The sequence below is a fragment of the Tenrec ecaudatus genome, chromosome X (genome assembly GCF_050624435.1).
Source record: "Tenrec ecaudatus isolate mTenEca1 chromosome X, mTenEca1.hap1, whole genome shotgun sequence".
NCBI lineage: Eukaryota > Metazoa > Chordata > Mammalia > Afrosoricida > Tenrecidae > Tenrec > Tenrec ecaudatus.
Genome location: NC_134548.1, coordinates 58,597,671 through 58,623,369, shown reverse-complemented (window position 1 = coordinate 58,623,369; position 25,699 = coordinate 58,597,671). Strand labels below are relative to the sequence as shown.

Here is a 25,699-nt window from a genome sequence, read left to right as displayed (position 1 = left end):
TGTTTTATTTTGACTGCTTTACACACTGCCATCGAGTTGGTTCTGACTCATATCAACTCTACAGAATAGGGTTGAACTCCCCTTGTGAGTTTCTGAGGCAGTTTACGTGAGTAGAAAAGCCTCATCTTTCTCCAGAGGAGCAGCTGGTGGTTTTGAACTACAGATCTTGAAAATTGCAGCTCAATGCATATATACTATACCACCATTGTTCTTTTTTGACTGCCTAGAATACTGTAAGCATACAGAATCCTAGCTAAGTTCCATGACTGATTTGTGAAGTCCTCCACAAGTGAGGAAAAAATATTGTACATATTTTTAGCTTTGCCAACTAGGTGTTATAAATTTCACAGAATTCTCATCATATAGTGTATTTAATCATTCTTAATTTTTAAAAATAATCTTATTGGGGACTCTTACAGATTTTATCACAATCCATACTTACATCCATTGTGTCAAGCACATTTGTACATCATTTTCAAAACATTTTCTTTCTACTTGAGACCTTGGTAGCAGCTCATTTCATCATCCCCCCTTCCTCATATACCCTTGATAATTTATAAATTATTATTTTTTCATATCTTATAATGACCGCTGTCTCCCTTTACCCACGTTTCTGTTGGTCTTCCCCCTGGGAGGGGGTTATATGTCGATCATTGTGATTGGTTCCTCCTTTCTCCCTGCACCTTCCCCTTACCCTCCTGGTATTGCTACTCACATTATTGGTCCTAAGGGGTTTATCTGTCCTGATTCCCTGAGTTGTGAGCTCTTATTGTAGCAGTGTATATGCTCTGGTCTAGCCAGATTTGTAAGGTAGAACTGAGGTCATGATTGTGTGTGGTGGGGAAGCATTAAAGAACTAGAGGAAAATTGTAAGTTTCATCAGTGCTATACTGCACACCAACTGGCTCATCTGTTCCTTGTAACCCTTCTGTGAGGGAATTTGCAATTGTCTACAGATGGACTTTGGGTCTCCACTCCACGTTCCCCCTCATTCACATTGATAAGATTTTTTGTTCTGGGCCTTTGATGCTTGCTACCTGATCCCATTGACACCTCATGATCACACAGGCTGGTGTGCTTCTTCCATCTTGGCTTTGTTGCTTCTCTGCTAGATGGCTGCTTGTTTACCTTCAAGCCTTTAAGACCCCAGGCACTATTTCTTTTGGTAGCCTGGCACCATAAGCTTTCTTCACTACATTTGCTTATGCACCCATTTTGTCTTCAGCAATCGTGTCAGGAAGGTGAGCATCACGGAATTCTGGGTTATTAGAACAAATTCTTCATGCATTGAGGGGGTACTTGAGTCTCTAGAGGCCCAATGTCCATCTGCTACCTTAATATTTAACATATAAATATATGTACATAGATCTATTTTCCTATCGTTATATAAAAATATATATATGTACATGCCTGTAGATTTAGTCTTTCTTAACAAATGTTTTTTTTGTTTTTTTTTAATAAAGAAAAGCTTGTAGTTAGTTCAAGGATTGTTTGTTGGCCTTTAGGAGTGTTTTCCAGTCCAGTCTGTTGGGGCACCCCGCCCTGGCCCCAAAGTCTACTTTCAGGATTCCCTGGGGACCTTGCCGCTCCATTCCCTTGCTGCTTAACAAATGTTTTTGATGTCCAACCTAAAATGAAAAGATAAAGAACCATTCTATTAATTAATATATTGACCCTAGTTCCTCAATTCCATGTTGTCATATATTTTAAGGTGTATAGAGGAAAACTTTAAAGTAAATATGAATTCTAAACATTTATCCATATATTCTTTTTAAAAATCATTTTATTGGGGCTCATACAACTCTTATCACAATCCATACATACATCAATTGTGTAAAGCACCCTTGTACATTCGTTGCCCTCATCATTCTCAAAATTCACTTTCCACTTGTGTTCTTGGAATCAGCTCATTTTTATCCATATATTCTTTTCAGTACCTCACTCAATGTTCGAGACCAAATCTCATTGATACTTAGATATAGATTCTACTGAATCATGTATGACTATCATGATTGTAAAATCCATGTTGATACTTATAACTGTACATTTATTTGCTGTCTAGCAGGGAATTGAGTATACCATAATTTGTCCATTCGCCTGTGGATACACACACACACACATTTAATTAAAGAGTTTGATCAGGAAGTGTCATAGACAGATTTGTAATATATACATAGTTCTTAGGGTAGGCTGTGTAGGTAGGGTTGATTTCAGGGGTCAAAATTGGTGTAGAGTCGTGGTTTAAAAACTCTTTAGACTTAGTACCCCCTTTATACTAAAAAATTATTGGAGGCTCCAAAGATCTTTTATGTGGTTTGTATTTATCATATTATAAACTTAGACTAAGAAAAACTGAAAATATTTACTAATTCGTTGAAAAATTAAGAATAACAACTATTTTAAAAACAAATGTAGTAGGATGAATGGCATCATTTTACATTTGTACAAATGTTTCTAATGAATGGGTTAACCGAAGATAGCTATGTCCTTACATTTGTTTCTGTATTCAGTCTGTGTGATACCAGTTCATGTATCTTCTGGGAAACTACACTGTACGTCTGTGAGAAAATTGAAAGTAAACAAGGCAAATAGCATGTTAGTATCATCGTGGACATAGTTTTGACCTCACCCATTCTCTGAAATCATCTCTGAAAGCCCCAGGTTTCCTGAACCACACCCTAAGAACCACTAGTGTACAGTTTGGATGCTATTGTAGTAGCCTAACTTGAAAAATACTGAGGGGTCTACACCAAGGTGGTAGGAGGATGAGGAGAAAAGGACTATAAGAGAGATTTAAGAAGAAAAGTCAGGAGGTTCCAGAAAGAGGTACTACATCAAAGACAAGGGGAATTACTTAGTTCCAGCTAGGTTCAAGCATCACAGCTAGCTTCTGAAGTGGATATTTAACTAGGAAATAACAGAATAAGAATTTGAACCAATACTATCTGTCATAAAAATATTTTGTTTTACCCAGGGCAGAGTTAGAAGGCAAGGAAGTGTGATACCCTTATTTATATGCAATAAAGAACAGCTATTTTGAAGTGGAAAGGAATGAAATGGAAGAAATTGGTGTAGTGGTTACATATTGGGCTGTGTGTGATCCAGATGGTTGACGGTTCAAAACCACCAGCAGCTCCGGGGGGGAAAGACTCGGCTCAGAAACCCCCAAAGGGATCACTGTGAGTCAGCACTGACTCGAAGGCAATAATTTTAGTTTGGTTTGGCTGGTCCAATTCAGGATTTTACTGATGGCAAATTAGACAAAAATGGGTGGTGGGATAGCAGAAGAACCTAGAATGTTTTGACTTACTGCCAGGCGAACTGCTCCAAGAAGTTAGGGTTAAAGTGAATGATCAGGGGAAATGTCCAGAGGAAGAAAGGCTCTCTTCCACACTTCCCATCCTTACCAGATCTTACCCCTTCTTTTCTACATACCAATGATATAATTTTGCCTATTGCTCTTACAGGATGGATCCATGCTGTGCTGACCCCTGTGGACTGCCTTGCGTTTGGAGGGAACTTCTTACACAGCCTTAACATAGAAATGCAGCTCAAGTGAGTCCTGAAGCTTTGGTGATCCTGAATTAGCCATTTGTGTCTGATGTGCTCCTTGAGTTCTCCCTTAAGGTGGGGAATACAGCATAAAAGGAAGCGATGCATTCAGAAAAGGATGGCTATTAGTTGTTACTGATTTTTAGTCTAAGAACAAACACCTGTTCCTTATTTTGCAGTTATATGACTAGGGACAAGTAACCTGTGAATGCAAATTTCCTAATCTGTAAATAGGATCTTATAGGGTGATTGTGAAGAATAAAGATAATGGACATAAAGTTGCTAGAACAGTACCTGAAACATAGTAGTTGCTCAGTAAATAATAGAAGCCCTGTTTTTATGCATACTTCTTCCAGAGCCTACGAGATTGAGAAGCGACTGAGCACAGCAGACCTCTTCAAATTCCCCAACTTTGAGACCATCTGTTGGTATGTGGGGAAACACATCCTTGATATCTTTCGAGGTATGGAACCCTTTGCCAACTGTCTCTTTTGTGAATATGTAGATAACCATCACTGCAATCAAAATATAGTACAAATCCATCACCACAAAGCTCTTGCTAGTGTTACCCCTTTATAGTATTAATTACTTCCAGCCCCAACCAAATCATCCCTAACTAATGGAAGCTATTCATCTATTTTTAATCTATAATTTCGTTATTTCAAAAATGTATATAAATGGAACCATACATTGTGTGGATTTTTGAGATTAGCTATTATTCAGTGAGAAACAGGGTGTGAATTACAAGTTTTTAAAAATTTAGTGAAGTTAGCTGAGAAAATTTTATCAGAGTCAATTGATCCCTATTTCCTTTCAATTAAGGTAAGGAACTCAATCTGGATAGTCTTAGAGTTTACTGGATGCTCTTCACATGGGGAGACCACCCTGTCCTGACCATCCTGGTCTAATCTCATTGATTCTTGGGTAGCAATCTAGATAGAAACCAATTTGCTGGCTTTCGTTTTCCTGTCTTTAAAACAGAGTTAAGTCCGTAACTCAGACCTAGGAGTCCTCAAGCTTAGTTGCCCAGAGGATTAGAAGTACTTATTAAATGTTCTGAAGAACTCAGTTTAGTGGAATAAGTTTGACTGTTATAATAGCCTACTCCTGGAATAACGCAGAATACAGCTATTCCCTTTTCTACTTTAATGGCCCTTCAAATATGTGCAGGTAGCTATCACAGTCCTCTTAACTGTTCTCATTTTTAACTTTGAGATACATTGTAGAAAAAAGAATGCAGGACTCATTCAGATAGGTATAGTTTTAGATAGAGAAGGCTCTGGCATTGTCAGGGTCTTGATTTCCTGAACTGTAGTAAGACCTGCCTCATAGAGTGGGATAATGATTAAATGATATAATGGATGTTAAATGACTGCTACACAGTAGATACTCAGTAAAGGAATACTATTATATTAATCTAGATCTACAGTTTTCCTTAGAACCCTGGACATTTTCTCTGGTTGCTTGACAAAGATAACAAGTCGTTACTGCCCCACATGGTTTCCTTGACACTGTGTCTTCCTCTTCCTCCTTTAGGTTTACGAGAGAACAGGAGACACCCTGCCTCCTACCTGGTCCATGGTGGCAAAGCCCTGAACTTGGCCTTTAGAGCATGGACAAGGAAAGAAGTAATACACTTATTTCTCTACCTTCTCTAGGGTTCTGCCTTCTGCAGGAACTGACTTTGGGTAGATACTTTAGGGAAACAGGAGAGACCAGAGAAGCCTGTGGACTATTGAGTTACAGTAGTAGACTGACCTAGGATTCCTGGGATTAACATTTCTAAACTTTTCTCCTTGATTTTAGAAGGTAATGCATATTAACTCTACAGAATTAGAAAAATACAGAAGAGTGTAAGTGAGAAAAATCTTAATACTCAGGGAAATACCGTTAACATTTTGGCATATTTCCTTCTGATCTTTTTTATCTAAATCTTAAAAATATAATTGTTGTCTCGTACTTACAATTTTATATTTGAATCTGTTGTCTTAAACATTTTCTAGTATCTCCAAAGTTATTCATAAATGCTTAATAATTACATGATATTCTTTTACAAGAATATAGCATTCCTTACCTAACTACCGTATATACTCAAGTATTAGCTGACCCAATATCAGCCAAGGCACCTAATTTTACCACAAAAACTGTATTAAAAATGTGCTGAAAAACTCAGTTTATGTACGAGTATATACAGTACTTGCGTATTGTTGATTCCTGTTTATCTGTTTATTTGGTGGGGAAAAGATAGTTGTGGGCACAATGGTTAAGCACGAAACTATTACAAAAAGATTGGCAGTTTAAACCTACCAGTAGCTCTGTAGATTTGGCATTCTGCTCCTGTACAGAGTACAGCCAAGAACATAGTATGGGACAGTTCTATTCTGTAACACGCACCCACAATGATTCAAAAATTGATTCAATGACACTGAATAACACAGATTGCTTCTTCAGGGTAGATTCCTAGAAGAACAATTACCATATATACTCGTGTATAAGCCGAGTTTTTCCAGCACATTTTTAATGCAGTTTTGTGGTAAAATTAGATGCCTCAGCTGATATTCTGATTGGCCTATACTCGAGTATATACGGTACTAGATACAAACATATATATGTAAGGCTCTTGATGCATACTGCCAAAATGGTTTTTTAGAAATATGCCAATATTCATGTTTTCAGTGGAATACTAACAGCTGTGAAAGAGAAAGAGATAGTTCTGTTACAGTCTAGAGAGAGCTACAGAATTTTTCAGGTAAAGGTACAGAACTGTGTATAGTGTGCTACCTAATATATAAAAAGTGAGAATACAAGAATGAGATATGTATGTACTAGTACAGGGGTGTTTGAAAAAGTTCATGGATATATAGAATTAAAATATATCGGGATTTTTGCACAGACTTTTTGAAGCTCCTTTTATCTTTCTAAAGATATAATGTGCAGGGATACATAAGAAACTTATAATAAAAGAAGGAATAAGATGGAAGTGATGACAAGGACAGGAGTAGAAGTGAGGCTATCAAAATAGGTTTGTTTTTTTGACTCGTGTAAATGAGTTGCTTAATTTAAATGTTGAATTTAGAAAAACTAATGGAAGAAAAAAAATTTCAGTATACACTCCTAGGCTTAAGATCATTCCTTCCTCTGCAAACAGTAGCCTAAGGAAATTTTTCAGCCAGTACAATTTCACCTGAACAATCTCACCATTTTGCCAAGCTTCCTCTCAGATATCCTTGGACTTCATGTTTTGGGCCTTTCCTTGCTTCCTGACACTCCTATACCTGGACCTTAGGCAGTGATCTATTTATTCACACCCTTCGGGTGTGGTTACCTTGAGTTTCATCTCTGACCCTTCCATAAAATAAACTTCTGGTTGACTGTGTCCCAGGGAGATCAAAAGAGAAGTAGGTGGGTAAAGGGGTCTCAAGAGAACTCATGTCCTCAGCCAGGATGGACTCAGAAACTTAGGGATAGGCCTAAGCATCTTGGCCAAAGAGATTTGGAGGAGAGTAAGACATAATCATAGAAGTGATATAAGTGTTGATGACTTACAGGAAGCATTGCTGCTCCTTCACCTTTTCAGAACCCCTGGGTAGGGAAGGAAAGAGCCATTAAAGTTATCCAGATATATCACATGGCTTTATTCGCCCCTCCCCCCTATTAAAGGAATAGAAAGGGGGAGGAAATGCCTAGGAATTTTTATCAGTTCTCTGGATACAGAAGTGAAGTGAAAGCAGTAGGAGAAATCACAAACAAAATTCTTGAGAGATCAACCTACCAAAATAGTACAAACAAATTAAAAAAAACACAACCAGAAAGGTGTCTCTCTGGGTTGCTCCTGAGACATCCATACACTTGTAGTTGATCAGCACTGAGTCTGTCCTCACAAATGGATAGGATAATTTGTCCCCATTAATTTCCCTGAGTTCTCTAATATTTATCCATCTAATCTATTTGTCTATTCGTCTACTTTGAGATTCTAAAATTTCAGAGTTTATTTATTGTGCCAGCTCTGTTTTTTGAAAAGTGAGAAATAATGTTTGATTGTTGGTCTGATTTCACATCAAATACCTTGGCTGTATTTTTTATATTTTAAAATAGTTTAATGAAATTAAATTACAGTTTTTATAATTAATTGATAATTTAATTGACCAAATTGCTTTGCTGTTCCAAATTACTTTGATCTTATTCTAAAACTTTATTTCCTTATAAGCTTTAGCATATTTGTACTCAAACAAGTTGAAATTGGGTTTATAGAAACTTTCCTTAGATAGAATAGCATTTGACAATAAATTCAACTTTGTGACACACTTTTCCATTCTACAAAGGCTTTAATTCAATGAAATCAATGCATTGACAAAGCACAAGCCTTGGAATCAGAAAAAGTTGTTTCAATTTTGTGATTTGTCCTTTATTAGCTGTGTAAGATCTGTGCACATATCTGAGTTCCTCATACCTTTTGATTCCTGTCCTTTACCCAGTTATATTTAGTAATAATAACCTCTCAGGTTATGACTTTTTTTTTTTGGTATTGGAGATTGGGATCTTTTTTTTTTTTACTTAACAGTGGTTTCCAATGAGAAGTTTTAATTTTTATTAAGTTCAATTTGTCATTTTTGTGGTTGTGTGGTTCATGCTCTTTCTGTTTTATTTAAGAAATTCTAGCCTAACTCAAGATCATAAAAACTTCCCCTCTATGTTTTCTTCTAGAAGATATTGAGGGTTTAGGTTTTACATTCCATTTTGAGGGCTTTTGTTTTTTGCTGTTATTTTTTAATATGACATGTATATATTGAGGATCTTGTTTTCATTCTTCATATAGATATTCAACTTGTATCATTTGTTGAAAAGGTTTTTTTTCTTTTCATTGAATTATCTTGATATTTTTGTCAAAGTCAATTTCTCATTGACACATGTGTCTATTCCTCATGCTTCTTGTTTGACAGGCTCTTCCAGATCATGAAGATGAGATTCCAGAGACAGTGCGGACCGTACAACTCATTAAAGATCTGGCTAGGGAGATTCGCCTGGTGGAAGTAAGAAGCAGGGCTAGAGGGAAGACACTGGGAAAGGGCTTGAGACGCATGTGGCAGGTCAGGCCTCTACATTTGGCATGAGAGCCTGGAGGAATGTTTGGGAAACCCTACCAAATAATGTGCCACAAATTGTGACTAGACCCTTAGTATACACAGCCCCTGCTCACAAAGAACTTACCAGTTTAGTACAAGACCCTGGGGAAAGTTAGCCTTTCTGAACCTGTTTCCTCATCTCTAAAGAAGGGAAAATTATACCTTCTAAGGGCTTATTAGAAGGATTAAATAAACTAATACACTATATTTGAACACCAGATACAGGGCTTGGAACATTAAAGAAGCTTAATAAATTCTGGTGTTGGAGTATGGTGGTGGTGCTAACGGTCATAGTAGCTGTTGATATTATTAATATTTTAACTCAACCTCTGCATTTTGCAAAATGACAGTTGTCTTATATTGAAGATGATTACAAAGCCACATTTAAGCAGGAGGCATGCACGACAAGGTAGTGAGGTATAGTGCTAAGAGACTTAGAAAAACCTGGGTTGTAGTTTCCACTGTCATTTTCAAGCCTTTCAGTTTCTCATTTATTTCACAAATGAGAATAATACCAACCTTTCAAATTTTTTTTAAGTTAAGAGCTAGTGTATATAGAGCTACTCAAACAGTGCCTGGCAGAGTAAGTACTCAATAAATGTAAGCCTTTGTTATTAATAGATTATGTAGTAAAGAGAGAACTCTAGTGTGGGCTGGTGAAGTAGCAGAGGCACCAAAGGAAAATTGGACTTCAGGGTATTTTAACTTGAGCTAAGAAGCTGCAATAGTCAGATAAGTACATAATGTTCTGTAATATTCGGTATATACATCCATGCTGAAGGGTGGTCAGAGTTAGCTACTCTAGTTCTACAGTTTGCAACATGTTGAGTGCCTGCACCAAAACCTGGGTTATCCGTTACTACCACATTTTGCTCCACTCCCACCTGTTAGAATCCTTCAGAGTTTGTTTAAAGGACCACCTTTTCCTTGACTCATCTCACTTAAACCAATCTTATTTACATTGAATTTAGGGCTGATTGGAAGAGGAGAGGACAAAAAGAGGTTTAATCTGGCTCAATGGCTTTCAGTGTTTTACAGCCATTCTTCAAATGAGATCTTATATGGAAGTCTAGTATACACAATCAATTAGAGTATAGCTGTTCAGAATGTGATGAAGGTGGGAAGTCTAGTGTTTCATGTGCTCCTGTTTGCCTTTTACCTACTTCTAGTCCCCAGGGCTCCTCCTGAGAAGCTCAAAGGAGCCACAGAACACCTTTAAATACACTTGTCAAGCTTAATTTTCATTTTACAGCTGAACGAACAGAGTCCTAAAAATGGTCAAATGTCTTTCCCGAGGTCATATATCTAGCTAGTAGCAGAATTAGAACTGAACCTCTTTCCTCTTAAATCATGTGGTCACTATAGTTTGAATATATGAGGGAGAATTTCGAAAAGTTCATAGGAAAATGCCATTTTTTTTACATTTTATTAGGGGTTCATACAACTCTTATCACAATCCATACATATACATACATCAATTGTATAAAGCACATCCGTGCATTCTTTGCCCTAATCATTTTCAAAGCATTTGCTCTCCACTTAAGCCCTTTGCATCAGGTCCTCTTTTTTTTCTTTCTTTTTTTTCCCCTCCCTCCCCGCTCCCCGACCCCTCACGAGTCCTTGATATTTTATAGATTGTTATTTTGTCATATCTTGCCCTATCCGGAGTCTCCCTTCCCCCCCTTCTCTGCCGTCCATCTCCCAGGGAGGAGGTCACATGTGGATCCTTATAATCAGTTCTCCCTTTTAAACAATATTTTTATTGGCATATACTTCACATATCATACAATTTGTCACTATTAATTGAGAGTGTGCAGTCATCAACACAACTTCAGAACACTTCTACTCGTAAGCTCCCCATTTCACTCCATCCTCCCCTTTATTTTTATAATTTATAATTACTCTTATAATTTATAATTATTTTTATAATTTTAATAATTATTATGCTTCTAGGTAATTATTAATCCATTATCTTTTCATTCCATTTTCCATGAAATTTTTGAAGCCCCTTTGCACTATTTAGCGCATAGTTATTTTTTTGTCTTACACCAACTACTTTTGGAGTCTTTTCTTCAGTTTTGACAGTTGAACCAGGGCTTTTCCTTTGCTCACTTTCTTTTCACTTGGGTAAATAAATATCATCCAATTAATTCTTGAGAACTCATTGTGCATAAGTCGTTTATATAGAGAGCATCTGCAAGCTATTTCTATGGCAGTACTGCCAATGGCTGGCAGATCTCTGCCCTTAACATAGAGATAACCCTTGAGTAAGCTCTAATCCCCTTGTGTACTAATACTCTCATAGGATATCTTCCAACAGAACGTTGGGAAGACGAGCAGTATCTTTGGGCTGCAGAGGATCTTCCCAGCTGGCTCCATTCCCTTAACCAGGCCAGCTCATTGCACTTCAGTATCCATGTCCAGGCTGTCACTGCCCTCCAAAAGTGGTTCAAAGAAGAAAGGCCTGAAGCCCACGGACCTCTTCAAGAAGGCAGAGCGAAAGGGCAAGGAGAGCTCAGCTTTGGGGCCTGCTGGCCAATTGAGCTATAATCTCATGGACACATACAATCATCAGGCACTGAAGACAGGCTCTTCCCAGAAAACAAAGGTGGGTGCTGGCCCATGGGCTCAGCCCAACTCTTTTGGGTCTCTCAGAAGAGCAAGGTATAAAAAGGATAGGCTATCCTGTCCTGCTCCCACCTCCCTTAGAGCCCATGGTGTTTGGCTACCAGTCCCACTCATTTATTAGGCATTTATTGAGACCTTTTCTATGCTGGGCACTGTGATAGGTGCTTTGGACACAGCCATCAAAAGACTTACAGGCTAGTGAGAAGTATAGGCAAAAAAACAAATGATGCCACAGTTAGGGGTGTGGTTTAGACCATGAGACACAGAGAGGATTAGTTCTATCTCTAAGGGAGATGGTCAGAAGTGACACTTGAATTTTGAAATGCTGGGAGGGGGGTAACAATTAACATGATGTATGAGTGTCAGGTTAGAAGAAAAGTCCTTCTCCAAGGATTCTAGCAAACTGTAAAAACTGCGGTGCCATTCATGGGTATCTAAAGATGCACCCCCTATACCTATTTTAGGGAACATGTTTCACAAGATCGATGGGTTTCCCCTGAGCCAGCCACATATTCTCAGGCTTTTGATCCTAAGATTACTTGGGAATGGGGTAGCAGAAGACCTGGGTTCAGGCGGTTTGAAGATGAAATAACCACAGAAACTGCAGAGAACTAGCCATCCTGATTCATGGAATACCAGACAGGTAACAACTGAGCATCCTCCTCCTGCAGTTCAACATGACTGGTACCTGCTTGAGTGACTCAGACGACTCACCAGACTTGGACTTTGATGGGAATGAGAGCCCGCTCGCCTTATTGATGTCTAATGGCAGGTGAGATGGGGATGTAGAGGTTGAGTGATATTGGTACTATCTGTAGCAACATACTACCAAGGCAGGACTCTGGCCAGGAAATGGGTAGAGAAGAAGTTGTGCATAGGGAAATAGAGGGAATCCTCAGAGTACTTACAGACAACTCCTTCTTGCCCTTTAATGTGATAGAAATATGCCCTCACTCTGAAATAATTGAACCAGTCCAAGAATTTAAAAGGTTTAGAGTCTTTTCTTGTACTGCATATTAAATGACAATTAAAAACTGGTACTATAGGCCATAGTCCAAAATAAAGTATAAATATCTACTATTATACCCCCCTGGATCATTTCAGCACCCCCCAGGGAGTGGTATCATTGACTTTGGGAAACTGCTAAAGTAAAGAACCTTATGCACCAATTCAAACTTAGCTGCAAGTTCAATTAAATTCACTTAGGAATGGATTTTATTCATAATTTAGGGGCTTGCCTGTACCTAGATATCAGATATCACTGCTTAATTCAGAAAACCATGGTGGGATTGGGGATAGATGGTGGGAGAGATTTGGAATCTAATTGGTAATCCTGAAAAAGTTCATTTTATAAATATTAGAAGTATCAACAAGGCAGTGGGTTAGAACCATTGACTAAAGTAAGAGATAATGTACCATGCTTATTAAGATCATTGATTTCTATGTACTCATTGACCTTGCAGTTTCATTTCTAGGAGTTTATTTTTAAAGTTATCCCTGCAAAGTGTACAGAGAGAAATATTCAATGTTCATTGTATTATTATTTATAATAACTGGAAACATCCAAATGTTTGTCAGTTAAGAGCTGGATAAATAGATTGCATCTATAGAATGGAAAACCATGTAGCTATTAAAAGGAATGAAACAGTTTATGGGCAAGGAAAGATGTTCAAGATATATTCTTAAGTTTAAAAAATCATGTTGGAAAATACGTAGATATAATGCTATTGTTTTAAGGCATGTGTATATATGTGTAGCTATAATATAAAAGTTCTCTTTATTTTTAATTTACTTTTTTAAAAGAAATAACATTTTGAGTTTTAAAGTTCAAAAAGTGTGAGACAATACATAGTGAAAAAATCTTGCTCCCACCCTTCCCATCTCCAGTTCCCCTCCCTGTGCGCAATAAATACTAATACTTCTAGAAGTATTTATACATATATAAGGAAATAAATATGTATTTAAATTCTATTATACTTGTCACGCCAAGCTATTAACACACTTATCTCTGGAAAGTAGCATAGCATAGAAGAGAGGAGATTGGCACTTCAGTAGTGTTTGAATTTAAAAGAATATAGCAAGAGCTTTTCACAGCAAAAGACATGGGCTTGGGAATCAGAATATCTTGAGTTTAAATACCGGCTTTGATATGTATTACATGTATGGCATTGGCAAATCAGTTAACCTCTCTGAGACTGTGATAATGCATGTTGTTTATATAAGGCCTGGCACATAATAAGTGATTAATAAGTAGCCCATATTAATGTGAGAAATATACTGCTGATGATGGTATGATTATAGGGTTATAGCAAGAAGTCAAATAGGTCATCAGAAACCCTGAAAGATGTAGGGAATCAGGCAGGGGGAGACAGTAAAATTGTTATTTTTATACTCACGACTTTAGACAGCAGTAGTCAAGCGGATGTACAATGAAATGAGTGAACAATGTAGGGATACAAGTAATAAGGATGCCTTCCTTCTTTGAAGGAAAGGATGATCTTCAATCCCTGAAAGATAGAAAAGCAAATGCAGTGCCATCGAGTAGATTCCAAATGATAGCAACCCAAATAGCTAAGGATCCCTGCTGGAGCAAACCAGTGTTGCCTGCTTAAACCTACCCTGCTGTTCCACAGGCAAAGTACCTGACGCTGTTCTCATAAAGATTATAGACTACAAAACTCTGCAGGACAGTTCTACTCTGTCACATATTGTCACTATGATTTGGAATCTACTAAATGGCACCTAGCACAAAAAACATAGCTATAGAACATATATGTATGTATGTGTGTATATATACACATAAATTATTTTCCATCACAGTATTTTGGGGGTAAGGAAGTATAGCTAAAGTAGGTTTGGCTGTATATTGATAATTGCTGAAAGTAAACTTGGTGACAGGTACTTGGGAGTTCATTATACTGTTATAATTTATATGTGGTTCATTTTTATTATATATAATCAAAACTTAATAAGAACCAAAAGCCTTTCTTGATAAAACTCTTAACATAATAGGAACAAAAGAAAAATTCCTCAACATGTATAAGGGCACTAATGCAAAACCAGCAACTAACATTATAGTAAAAGCACAGAGGTAAAACTATCCCAATTCATAGCTGACATGATCCTATATGTATAGAAAATTACAAAGAATTTACCAAAAAGCTTCTAGAAAGGATAGAGGAATTTTGTGAAACTGTAGGGTTTAAAGCCAGCAAACAAAACATTTGGTGTTCTATACACTAGAATAAACTAAGTAAAAGAATAACAATGGATGAATTGTATGGATTGTGGTAAGAGTTGTATGAGCCCCCAATAAAATGATTCATAAAAAATATGAAAACATTTCCATTTACAGTAACTTCTAAGATAATAAAACATGTAGGAATCATTCTTTAAAAAATCATTTTATTGGGGGCTCATACAACTCTTACTACAATCCATATATACATCAATTGTGTCAAGCACATTTGTACATTTGTTGCCATCATCCTTCTTAAAACATTTGCTTTCTACTTGAGCCCTTGGTATCAGCTCCTCAATTTTTCCCCTCCCTCCCTGTTCCCACCTCCCTCATGAACCCTTGATAATTTATAAATTATTATCATTTTGTCATATCTTACCTACTACCTTCACTCACTTTTCTGCTGTCTATCCCCCAGGGAGGAGGCTATATGAAGATCCTTGTAATCGGTTCCCCCTTTCCACCCCACCCTCCTAGTATGGCCACTCAGAACTGGTCTTGAGGGGTTCATCTATCCTGTATTCCCTGTATTTCCAGTTTTATCTGTACCAGTGTTCATCCTTTGGTCTAGCCAGATTCATAAGGTAGAATTGGGATCATGATAGTGGTGGGGGAGGAAGCATTTAGGAACTAGAGGAAAGTTGTATGTATCATCATTGCTACACTGCACCCTGACTGGCTGGTCTCCTCCCCATGACCCTTCTGTAAGGGGACGTCCAGTTGCCTACAGATGGGTCTTGGTTCCCCACTCCGAACTCCCCCTCATTCACAATGATTTAATGTTGTGTTCTTTGATGCCTGTGATCACACAGGCTGGTGTGCTTCTTCCATGTCGGCTTTGTTGCTTCTGCGCTAGTTGGCTGCATGTTTACCTTCAAGCCTTTAAGGCCCCCGATGCTATATCTTTTGATAGCCAGCCACCATCAGCCTTCTTCACCACTTTTGCTTATGCACCCATTTGTCTTCGGTGGTCGTATTGGGAAGGTGGGCAGACAGTGATATGATCTTTTATTCTTTGATGTGCGATACCTGATCCTTTTGACATCTCATGATCACATAGGCTGATGTGCTTCTTCCATGTGTGAGCTGTTGCTTCTGAGCTAGATGACCGCTTTTTAGCCTTCAAGCCTTTAAGATCCCAGATGCTATATCTTTTGATAGCCAGGCAGCATCAGCTTTCTTCACCTCATTTGCTTATGCACCCACTTTGTCTTCAGCGATCTTGTCGCAAAGGTGAGCATCATGGAATTCCAGTTTAATAGAAGAAAGTATTCTTGCATTGAGGGAATACTTAAGTGGAGGCCCAATGTCCTTCTGCTACCTTAATACTAAGCCTATAAATATATGCACATAGATCTATTTCCCCATCTTCATATATAAATATATTTACAAATGTACATGCCTTTCTTTAGACATCTATAAATGCCCATTTGCCTCCTAGTTCTTTCCTATATTTACTCTGACTTTCCTCTTGTCCCACTATCATGCTCAGCCTTCATTTGGGTTTCAGTAATTCCTCTCTATTACATTACCCTTGATCACACCCTATGAGGCCTCCATGTAGGAATAAATTTAACCAGGGATGTGAAAGACTTTTACAATGAAAATAATAAAATACTGCTCAATGAGATTGAAGAAGACCCAAATATATGGAAAGATGTTCTATACTCACGGATTGGAAGACTTACGTCCTCAAAATGTGAATACTACACAAAACAATCTACACATGTAACATAAGCCCATGCAAAATTCCAAAAGTATATTTTACAGAAATGGAAACACTAATCCTCAATTTTATGTGGAAAGAAAAGAGACCTTGAATACCAAAGCAATTTTGAAGAACAAAGTAGAACACCTCATAATTCCTGAGTTCAAATCATATTACACAGTTATAGTGCCAAAACATCCTGGTACTGTTTTAATGACAGACACCTAAACCAATGGACTAGAACTGAAATTCGAGAAAGAAATCCAAACAAGGCTGCTAAGCCATTCAGTGGGAAAGGAACAGTCTGTTCAACAAATATTTCTGGGAAGCTGGAAGGGGAAAAATGCATGAAAACATTCAGAAAAATATTCAAGAAAACTAATTCAAAATGTGTCAAGGCCCTAAGTGTTAAATCTAAAACCATGAAGTTCTTGTAAGACTATATAGGAGCAATACTTTGTGGCCTAATTTTTTTCAATGATAGATTATCAAATATAATGAAGGCACTAGAAAGCAAAACAAGTAACTGAGATCTCATAAAAATGAACACTTACGGCCATCACAAGACTTTATCAAAAGAATAAAAAGATAACTCACATACTATGAAAAAATCTTTGGGGATGATATCGCTGATAAGAGTCTAATATATAAAGTTTATAGAAAACTGTTACAACTTACCAATGAAAGAAAAAGTAACTCAATCAAAAACTGGGTGAAAGGAGATAGAATAAGACAGTGGACTGAGTACTTGTTTCCATTTATCTCCCAGCAATTACTCCACTGAAAGTAATAAAAAACATGCTCAGGCTGAGATCTCAGAGCCCTAGAAAATAGCCGAAATGTGACTCGAACAGTCAACAATGCAAACAACATAGAATGGGAGCTAAACTGAGGAAGCAGAAACCTAGATTTTAGGGCAGTGCAGATTGTGTGGAGAGTTCACCAGCTACATACTTGGGAAGGGACAAAGGAAGATTAAGATGATGAAAGTAAGCACTGTTGAATTTTATGGAAACCTGGGATAGACATGTTCTAGGACCTAAAATAATGGAATAATTCTATTAACACTTCAGCCAGGCAAGAAAAATACTTCAGGTAGGCAACAGAGAAACAACAAAATTCTTGCTTATAGCAGGACATCTGTGGGAGAGCCGGTACATGGTTCCTGTGAGGACAGGACATAAAGCTTCCCACGTTCACCTCAGGAAAGCTGAACCCCACTAATTCTGCTAGGAGAAACCAAAAAAGACTTAAGTAGATGAAAAGACATTCTATGCTCATGGATTAGAAGACTTATATACTGTATATACTCGTGTATAAGCCAAGTTTTTCAGCCCAAAAATGTGCTGAAAAACGGGTTCGGCTTATACATGGGTCAGTGGTACCCCAGCAAGATGTAACATCTCGTTGCCCCCCCTCCACCCGAGGCAACGGGATGAGTGCCCATTATCTCGCAGATGATTGCCGCTTCTCCACTATTCATTCAAAGCCCCGCTGACACTGCAGGACTTTGAATGTTTGTTTACTCACATCTAACCAATCAGAGCCGTCCTATGACGTGTATTTTTGAATAAGCCTTTTAAAGACCGTGTGCGGATGTGTCATGAATGGATGTCATCTGGTCAAGCCCGACTAACAAAAGGAGGAAATCTCATGAAGCCTGACATAGAGTTACTAGCAAAGTGGGTTCAAGAGGCATGGGAAGACATTCCAGAAGGTATGGTGCGACATGCCTTCCAGAAATGTAGTATTAGTAATACTACAGATGGCAGTGAAGACTGTGCTTTGTATGAAAATGACAGCAGTGATGGTGACGACAGGGATCTCAGTGAGGACAGCGTCTATGATGACCTCACACCAGCTGAAGCTCTGCGTTGGGATACGGATGATGATGAGGAATCCAGTTTTGAAGGATTTTAACTCTTTACGTTTTAGCTTGGTTGCTGATTGAGCTCAGGGAATAGTACTCTTAAGGTATCATTGTTGATACCTTATTGTTTTTGTTGAGCCTATTTTCCACTTACTGTGCTGGTTTACTAATGTTAAATGACTTGTCCTTTTATGTTTTTTATTTAAAATAAATATTTAAATACATTACCCCACTGATGTCTCAATTTTTAGTAATTTCATTTTCATTTGTTTTGATTATTGAAACTCACCAATAGCTTCTGCATTTTCCACCCTAGGCTTATACTTGAGTCAATCAGTTTTCCTGGTTACCTAGGTAATAATTAGGTACCTTGGCTTATATTTGAGTATATACGGTAATACAAATATGAATACTATACAAATACTACCACAAAAACACCCTTTCCCATGCTCATTCAGTTGCAGACTAAGACATTCGTAGTCCCACATAAGGGTTTATTTTAAAAAAAAACAAAACAAAAACAGCCTCGGGTACACTCAAGGCCTCAGCCAGAACCTCAAAAGATACACCAGCAAAATCCACCATCTTGGAAAAACAGAGACTTACACATTCAGATAAACCCCATAGATAAGAACTCCTGACTCAATGCTGAAAAAGTCTAAGGAGAAGAGTGTTCTTAGTAGAATATGTTGTTCTTAGGTACTTTCTGGTGGTTCCAACTCATAGCAAATTTGCGTACAATAGAATGAAACAGTTTTGCACAATCCTCAAAATCTTTGCTATTTTAGCTCATTGTTGCAGTAACTGTGCTAATCCATCTTATTGAGTCATTCTCTTTTTTGTATAACCCTCAAATTTATGTTAGGAGAATATAAAGAATCTAAATGTAACCATTATAATCAGTATATATTTTCATAAATTAGTATATATTTTAAAGATATCAAAACACGCCAAGTTTAACAAAAATTAATAAAACATACAAAATCCCAAGAAAAGGATCAATGGAGAAGAAAATGTGGGAAAATGAAAAACATTTCTGATTGGAATAAGTTTTCATGGAAAAAAAATCAAATTTTTAGATAGTAGTGCTAAATATGGTTAAAGAAAGCAAACTGCTAACAGCAAACTAATGGAGACCAGAAAACAAACTGAGGGAGCAGGTTACACATTGGTCTGCGAAGTGTAAGGTCAGAAATTTAAAACCACCATCCACTCTGAGGGAGAAAAATGTGGCTAACTACTCCCTTAAAGAGTTACAATCTCATAGATACCCACCAGGACAGTTCTTCCCTGCCAGTAGAGTCACTATGAGTTGGAATCAACTCAGTCCGTTGGTAGTGGGCTTGGTTTGATTTTTTTAAATTATTGTTTAAAACATACAAAACAAATAAACAAACACTGGAATCTAAAGGATAAGGCATCTAAATTAGGAAATGTAAGAGGCACTCATTAATAGAATAGAATTAGGCAAACACTTCCTACTTCATTATCAATAATAACCTTGAGTGTAAATAGTTTAGAACCCTCACACAAAAGGCAGTTTACAAAATGAACTTGAAATATAAAGCAAAACCTGATCTATCCTTTTGCTGTCTACGAGCAACATACCTTAGATATAAGGACACAAACAGAAAAGAGGAAAAATTCATGTAACCAATAAACAAAAAATAAAGCGGGGATGGCCATACCGATATCAACTAATACCCACCACCCACTGCCCTTGAGATGATTCCATCTCTTGATGACCCTACAGAGCAGAGTTGAATGGCTCCATAGGGTTTCTGTGACTTTAAATCTTTACAAGAGAAGAAAGCTCATCTTTCTCCCATGGGATACCTGGTAGGTTCAAACCACCAACCTAGTAGTTAGCAGCCCAATGCTTAACCCAGGGTCCCATGATACCAGATAGAGTAGACTTTTAATCATAATCTCTTACAGGAGATCAAGCAGGTCATTATATAAAAATAAATGGATCAATCCAGTGTGAAGACAATAGCAGTTCTATATATGCGCATAACAGCAGTGCTTTCAAATATATGAAACAAATACATGAAAGGAGAAATGGACAACTCCACATTAATAATTTATAATTGGGGATTTTAACAGGCTACTTTCGATACTAGACAGAACCGCTAAACAGAAGATCACTAAGGACATTGAAAATGTAAAGTTATAAACTAACCTAAGTGACAATTATAATGTAGAATACTCCACTCATTAGAATATGTACTTTTCTCCCGCACACACAGATTATTTTCAGAATAGATCATATATAATATTGAAATCACATAAAGCATCTTTTCGGACCATAATAGCAAAATGTTAATAACAGTACTTAGACTATTGAAATCAATACCAATAGATACATAGACCAATGTAATAGAATTGAGAGGCCAGAAATAAACCCACACATCTGTGGACAACTCTTGAATTTTGATTAGACTGTTAGGTCCATTTGATGAAGAAGTGTTTTTAGCAAATGGTATTGGGAAAATTGAATTTCCACATGCAGATAAATGAATAGGATCCATGTCTCACACCACACACCAAAACAAAACTGGTTTAAGGACCTAAATGTGAAAACTAAAACCATAAAATTCTTGCAAGAAAATGCTGGGATAGGAATGTTAGGCCTAGCTTTTAACCATGGATTGACAGAAGCACAAACAGCAATGAGTAAATATATGGGACCTTCTAAAAACTTAAAACTTGTTTAAAAAAACCCTCTCGAATCAAAATCATTGCCCTAGAGTTGATTTCACTCATAGCCACCCTTTAGAACAGAGTAGAGCTGCCCTGTGAGCAGAAAGAAAGCCTCAGCAAGTCTTAACTGGGGGAAAAACTGAAAAGCAAAGACAAGCCACTGACTGGAAGCCATGTACCCCACAAGAATCTACTAAAATCTGCGAAGGAGGCTTCCATAAGTTTGTCGGAAAGTTCCATTACCCTATAATTCCATTTTTCCATGAGTTTTTGAAACTCCTGCCTATATAAAAAATAGCTTGACAACAGAAAGACCCCAAAGATAAAATGAGCAAAGGGACTTGAATAGACATTTCAACAAAGAGGACATTCATATGGCCTACAAACGTGAAAAGATGCTGAAAGTCGATCCATTTAAATGCAAATTAAAACCATAATGCCATACCATTTCACTCCTACTACTAGGGTAACTAAGATTAAAAAACAAAGTAACCAATGTTGGGGAGGATGTGGGGGGATTGTAATCCTCATCCATTACTGATGGGTAGCCCTTTTGGAAAACAGTGTGGCAATTTCTTAAAAAACAAAATAGACCTACCATATGAGCTAGCAATTCCATTTGTAGGTATATATCTAGATCAGTATGTAACCAAAAGACTTGAAAGATTCAAAAAAAAAGGCTTGTACAACAATATTTATTATAACACTATTCACAGTAACCAAAGGTGAAAACAATTTGAATGTCCAATGCCCATCAGCAGATAAATAAACAAAATGTGATATACATATATTTGTACATTGGAATATTACTCAGCCAGAAGGAAAATGAAATCTTTATGCATGTTACAGTATGGATGTCATTTGAAGATATGAGTGAAATAAACCAATCAATCATAAAAGAACAACTATTGTCTCCTCATCCTTACTTCTAAGGAGTACTCTGCCGTACTTCTTCCAAAACAAATTTGTCCTTTTAGCAGTCCATGGTAGTTTCAATATTCTCCAGCTTAGGTTCTTTTTTGGGTCTTCCTTATTCAGAGTCAGCATGCATTCACTTTCACATGCATATGAAATTCAAATTTGACATGCATATGATGCAATTGAAAATACCATGGCTTGGGATGTGCCCCTTAGTCCTCAAAGTCCTCCTGCTTTTCAATACTCCAAACAGGTCTTTTGCAGCAGATTTACTTAATGCAACACATCTTTTGATCTTTTGACTGCTTTCCCCATGAGCATTGATTATGAGTCTAACTAAACAAGATCCTTGACAACTTCAACCTTTTCTCCATTTATCATGATGTCACTTATTGGTTCAGTAATGAGGATGTTGGTTTTCTCTACATTGAATTGCAATTGGTCTTCATCAGCAAGTGCCTCAAGTATTCCTCACTTTTAGCAAGCAAGGTAAGAACTATGGGTCTAGTTTAATTCTTTGGCAAACAGAAATTGAATTTTTCCAGCAAAATTTGTTGAAGAGATGATCTCTTCTCCATTTAATAATTTGGGCCCTTTGTCAAAAAACCAGTTGTGTGTAGCTTGATGGATTTATTTTGGGGTTCTCTGTTCTCTTCTGTTGGTCAACTACATATTTATTATACCAGGTTTTTACAACTGTGGCTATATAGGTTTTGAAGTCTGGCATGGTTGGTGACCTTCATTGTTGTTCTTTATTAATGCTTTGCTTATCCTGGGTCTCTTTCTTTTGCATGTAAAGTTGATTAGTTTTTTCTATCTTTGTAAGGAATAACATTGGGCTCTGAATCAGAATTGTATTATATTTATAGGTTGCTGTGGGTAGTGCTAACATTTTCACAATGTTAAGTTTCTCCATGAACACAGAACATTTCTCTATTTAAATATATATATTACAGTTTTATTAGCACTTCATCCACATGTCATATAATTCAATAGCTATAATAACATGAAGAGTTGTATAATTATCACATTCCGTTCTAGAACATTTTCTTCCTTGTACTCATTGTTACCCATGTTATCTACAAGAACAACAACAAAAACAAACAAGACAGAAAAACAAGGAAACATTGTCAGTCATCTCTCTGGGGTATAAGGCTATTATACTAATAACATCAATAATTTTTCCAGTGGCATTTAAGATACTGTTGCTATGAGGAGTTTATGTGCGTACAGTCCAACTGTGAGCTGCAATCCATGAGTTGTTGCTTTGTACAAATGGATTTCTTTTTTAGCATATTGTAGGATTTTAATACGTTTATTCACTGAATACATATATGCATATCAAGAGATCAATGATTTCTTAATTGATTGAGCTCTGATTACACTGAGCATGGAGATTGGTGCTAGGGGAAAATTTCCTATATCAATTAGTGCAGGTGTAGATCCTGGCCTAACAGATTAAACCCTTTCATATTAATGTAAGAGGAGCATTGAGGTATTACACACATGGTGGCTCTGCATCCCCTTCCATTGAACATACACTTCCATTGAACATACACCAGGGTGGCAACCCTTGGCTTCCTCTCCCATCAGAGTATTTCTGTCCAAAGGTATAGGTAATTTTGAGGTAGGGCTCAGTTCTTTTTGTTGGGCATCTATATTGAGTCCTTTTGGTGTGACCCTTGGAGGATGCTATGTTGCTTGTAAGTCACTGTTTTTTAGGGATAGATAGTGTTCTATTGTGTCTGTGTACCATAATATCTTTATCCAATCTTCCACTGTTGGACATTTATACTGCTTCTAGTTTCCTGCTATTGTCAACTTTGCTGTTATGAACATGGGAGAGTATACATCCACTCGTGTTGTGTCTCTTATTTCTTTAGGGTATGTGCCTAATATTAGTATTACTGGATCATATGAGATTTCAATTCCCAGTTGCTTTAAGTATTGCCAGATAATATTCCGTAAAGGTTTTAGTATTTCTAAGTCCACCAGCAGTGTATATGAGTTCCTATATCTCCACATCTTCTCCAGCATTTATTTTCCATTTTTTTAATTGGGCTAGCATGATGGGTATAAAGTGGTATCACATTGTGGCTTTACTTTGCATCTTCCAGATGGATAGTAATCGTGAACATTTTCTCCTGTGTTTTTAACCAATTGTACTTCACTTTTGGTGAACTCTCTATTCATGTCTTCTCCCATTTCTTAACTGGGTCATTTGTTATCTTCTTATTGAGCTGTTGAAGAGTTCTATATATTTTGGTAATTAGACCCTTGTCCCATGTGTCATTGTTAAACTTTTTCCCAAGTTGTGGGCTCGCCTTTTCCTCTCCTGATGAAGTCTTTTGACGTGCATAAGTGATTTAATTTCAGCATGTCCCAGTCATCTCTTGTCTTCGGCTGTATGTGCCTCCTTCATTATACTTGATAGACTTGATAGTCTATGTCTGCCCTGCAATCGGGCCCTTAAGTTTGTTCTAGCTTTCTCATTGATGATCCTGATAGCTTTGTGGCTTACATTTAGATCTTTAATCCACCTTGAGTTCATTTTTTTATACATGGGCAGAGATAGGAGTTCTTGTTTCATTCTTTTGCATATGGAAATTCAGTTTGTCCAACACCATTTGTTGAAGAACCTTTCTTTATCCTATTGGATATTTCTACATCCACTGTTGAAGATTAGTTGCCTTTAGGCTGATGCATTTATGTCTTGGTTTTCTGTTCTTTGCCATTGGTCTATATATCTTTCTTTGTACCTGTACCAGGCTGTCTTGACTACTGTGGCTATGCAGTAGGTTTTAAGGTCAGGTAGTGTGAGGCCTCCTAAGAAGTTCTTTGATTATCCTGGGTCTTTTCCCTGGCCATATGAAATTGGTAATTAATTTTCCATTTGTTTAAACAATGTATTTGGTATTTGGTTTGGGATTGGGTTGTTTCAATGTCAATTTAAGTAGTATTGACATTTTTACCATATTAAGTCTGCCTATTCATGAGCATGGAATATTCTTCCGTTTATGTAGGCCTTTTTTGGTTTTCTTGTAATGTTTTGTAGTTTTCTTTGTATAGGTCTTTTGTTTGTTTCTTTTGGTTTATTTCTAAGTATTTCATCTTTGGTGTGGTTATTGTAAATGGTATTGTTTTCTTAATGTCTTTCGTAGCTCTCTTCACTGGTATATGGAAATCTGATTGATTTCTGGTTGTTAATTTTATATCCTGCTACCTTTCCAAATCCCTTTTGTTTCCAGTAGGCTTTTTGTGGTGACTTTTGGGTTCCCTATATATAGATAGCATCATATCGTCTGCAAATAACAAAGAGTTTTACCTCTTCTTTGCTTATTTTTATTCCCTTTATTTCTTTTTATTGTCTGATGGTTCGACCTAAAACTTCTAGCACAATGTTGAATAAGAGTGGTGATAGGGGACATTTTTAAAAATCATTTGATTGGGGGCTCTTAAAGCTCTTATAACATCAATTGTATCAACCATATTTGTATATATGTTGCCATCATCATTTCCAAAACATTTTGTACTTGAGTGATGTATGTATGGATTGTGATGAGTTGTATGAGACCCAATAAAAAGATTTATTAATAAAATTTTTAAAAAGAGCCTTTCCTTTGAGGATAAGAGGAAGGCAAGAAAAAGTTATTAAAGGTATCCAAATGAGAAAAAAGAAGAAAAAATGTTTCTATTTTAAAAAAAAATTAAATAACAAAACAAAACTGCTGGAGAAAGGAAAACTTGGAACCCTTAGCTATTTCTGGTAGGAATATAAAATTGTACAGCTGAACTGTTTTGGAAAACAGTCTGGCAGTTTCTACAAATCTTAGATATAGAACTGCCATATGACCAAGTAGTTCCACTACTGTATATTCATTAAGGATCTAATAGACGTGACATGACCATATGTGTACACCTTTGTTCATCACAGCACTATTCATAATAGCAAAAAT

The 25,699-nt window shown here is 37.0% G+C and overlaps 1 protein-coding gene across 4 annotated transcripts in view; it reads left to right on the top strand.

Moving 5' to 3' along the window:
• The window catches only part of PHF8 (PHD finger protein 8), a 158,115-nt gene that overhangs the window by 76,030 nt on the left and 56,386 nt on the right, over positions 1–25,699 (top strand). For 3 of the 4 annotated variants that reach the window (XM_075539672.1, XM_075539671.1, XM_075539673.1), the window contains exons 9-14: positions 3,468–3,555; positions 3,909–4,015; positions 5,089–5,180; positions 8,493–8,582; positions 10,981–11,283; positions 11,975–12,075. In XM_075539672.1, the coding sequence (XP_075395787.1) occupies positions 3,468–3,555; positions 3,909–4,015; positions 5,089–5,180; positions 8,493–8,582; positions 10,981–11,283; positions 11,975–12,075 (781 nt within the window). The remainder of the gene's footprint in view (positions 1–3,467; positions 3,556–3,908; positions 4,016–5,088; positions 5,181–8,492; positions 8,583–10,980; positions 11,284–11,974; positions 12,076–25,699) is intronic. The other variant, XM_075539674.1, reaches the window with a different exon arrangement.